This window comes from Alexandromys fortis, unplaced genomic scaffold (assembly GCF_014885135.2).
Source record: "Alexandromys fortis isolate MF-2015 unplaced genomic scaffold, M_Fortis_MF-2015_v1.1 scaffold_80, whole genome shotgun sequence".
NCBI lineage: Eukaryota > Metazoa > Chordata > Mammalia > Rodentia > Cricetidae > Alexandromys > Alexandromys fortis.
In genome coordinates this window covers 8854369-8856303 of record NW_026068174.1, presented here as the reverse complement: position 1 = coordinate 8856303, position 1935 = coordinate 8854369, and the positions used below count along the sequence as shown (strand labels likewise).

At 48.3% G+C, this 1935-nt stretch overlaps 1 protein-coding gene across 1 annotated transcript; it reads right to left on the bottom strand.

Moving 5' to 3' along the window:
* Positions 1 to 262: 262 nt before the first annotated feature.
* Positions 263 to 1207, bottom strand: LOC126492314 (olfactory receptor family 1 subfamily R member 1 pseudogene). The gene has a single exon (XM_050128639.1). It carries the CDS (start codon positions 1205 to 1207, stop codon positions 263 to 265), a length of 945 nt encoding a protein of 314 aa, XP_049984596.1.
* Positions 1208 to 1935: the final 728 nt, after the last annotated feature.

Below are 1935 nucleotides of genomic sequence, written 5' to 3'. Positions count from 1 at the left end.
CAGACAACATAGAAAGGCATCCAATTTACTGTCATTCACTTAACTCTGTGTTACATTCTGCTATACAAACATGTGGTCATATTTTGCTTGGTATCTAATTTTTATTTTACTAGGCATAAGTCTGTGTAGGAACAAAATTAATAGAACTTGAAGGAAGGGGGAAATGAATGAGAATATACTGACTTTGGAGAGAGACAGTAGGAGACTATATTGATTTGGGGGTAGTACTATTTTTGACATGACAGTTAGCCCAGACCATCCATTACTTATCTTGTGGTGCGGCTCTCCATCTGAACCCCCTTTTTAGGGCGCCCTTGACTTCTTTGTTACGAAGACTGTAGATAAAAGGGTTCAAGGTCGGCGTGACCACTGCATAGACCACACTGGCCAGGCGGTCATAGCGAGCAGAGTAGGCAGAAGATGGCCGGAAGTAGACAGAAAGGACTGAGCCAAAGAAAAGCGATACCACCACCAGGTGGGCCCCGCAGGTGGAGAAGGCACGGCGCCGACCTCCTGTGGTCCTCACTCCAAGAACTGCCAGGAGGATGCGGGTATAGGAGAGGGACACAAGGAGCAGCGGAGTCAGCACCACTGCCAGGCCCTCTGAGAAAATGGCAGTCTCTGCCACTGACGTGTCCGAGGTCGCCAAGCTCAGCATCACTGTCATGTCGCAAAAAAAGTGGCGCACTGGGGCAGAGCGAGGGTAGGAGAGCGCGGAGATGAGCATTGTGTGCAACAGCGAATGCAGATGGGCCACAGCCCAGGAAGCAGCCACCAGCGCAAGGCAGCGCCAGGGCGTCATGACCGCACCATAGTGCAGTGGTCGGCACACAGCCACTGCACGGTCGTAGGACATGGCTGCCAGCAGGTAGCTCTCAGTGATGCCTAGCGCTACAAAGAAGTACATCTGGGCAAAGCAAGCCTGGAAGGACACGGCCTGGACAGGATGAAGTAGAGTAGTCAGCAGTCTGGGGACAGTGACTGTGGTAAAGCAGACATCCACCAGGCTCAGGTGACCCAGGAAGTAATACATGGGGGAGCACAGAGCCCCGTCTGACCTCACCAGTACCACCATGCTCAGGTTGCCCAGGGCATTGAGCAGGTAGATGCTAAGGAAAAGCAGAAACAGAAGTGGGTGGGCATCTGTGCCATCCATCAAGCCAAGGAGCTGGAACTGTGGTTGATATGTGAGGTTGGCCACAGCCATGGAGGTCAGGTACCCGTGGGAATGCTGAAGGAAGAGATTAGACAGGAAGCTTAAGTTCTGGGAACCCCGAGTAGACTTTCTAGACCTTAAAAAATAATTTTTAAATTAAAAAATATTTTAAATTTATTTGCTGTTTGATCTGCATGTTTGTGTGTATCTGAGGAGCCAGAAGAGGGTATCTGATCCCCTGGAATTGGAGTTAGAGATGATTGTAAGCTGCTATATGGGTGCTGGAAACTGAACAGTGGTCCTCTGGAAGAGCAGCCAGGGCTCTTAACTGCTGAACCATCCCCAGATGATTTTTAATGCTACATATTTACACATGTTTCTGCTTAGTAAAGTGGATCGAAAATCACATTCCTCATCCAATAATGCTAATTTTATGAGGAAACTTAGTTTTGGAAGTGTGCTTTCAAGGGGAAGGAATTAGGATCCCAACCTATGGAGCAAGTAAAACCTGATTCCCAGCCCTGGATGAGCCTGCCTGTGCCAGCAAAGGCAGTGTGACCTCTCTGAGCCTTGATCTCTTCTTCTTAATGAGAAAAATATAATTGTCCAATCCTGGGGTTGATTGGGAGGATAAAGAGGTAAGTTTAAAATTCTTAGTAGGTGCCCAGTAGGTAATAAATGCTCACAACTTTTGTGCTTTGGTCTAGCATCATCATGACCATCCTTGTATCCTTGATCAAGCAATTAGACAGAGGCAGAGTTAGGACCCAGACCATCTG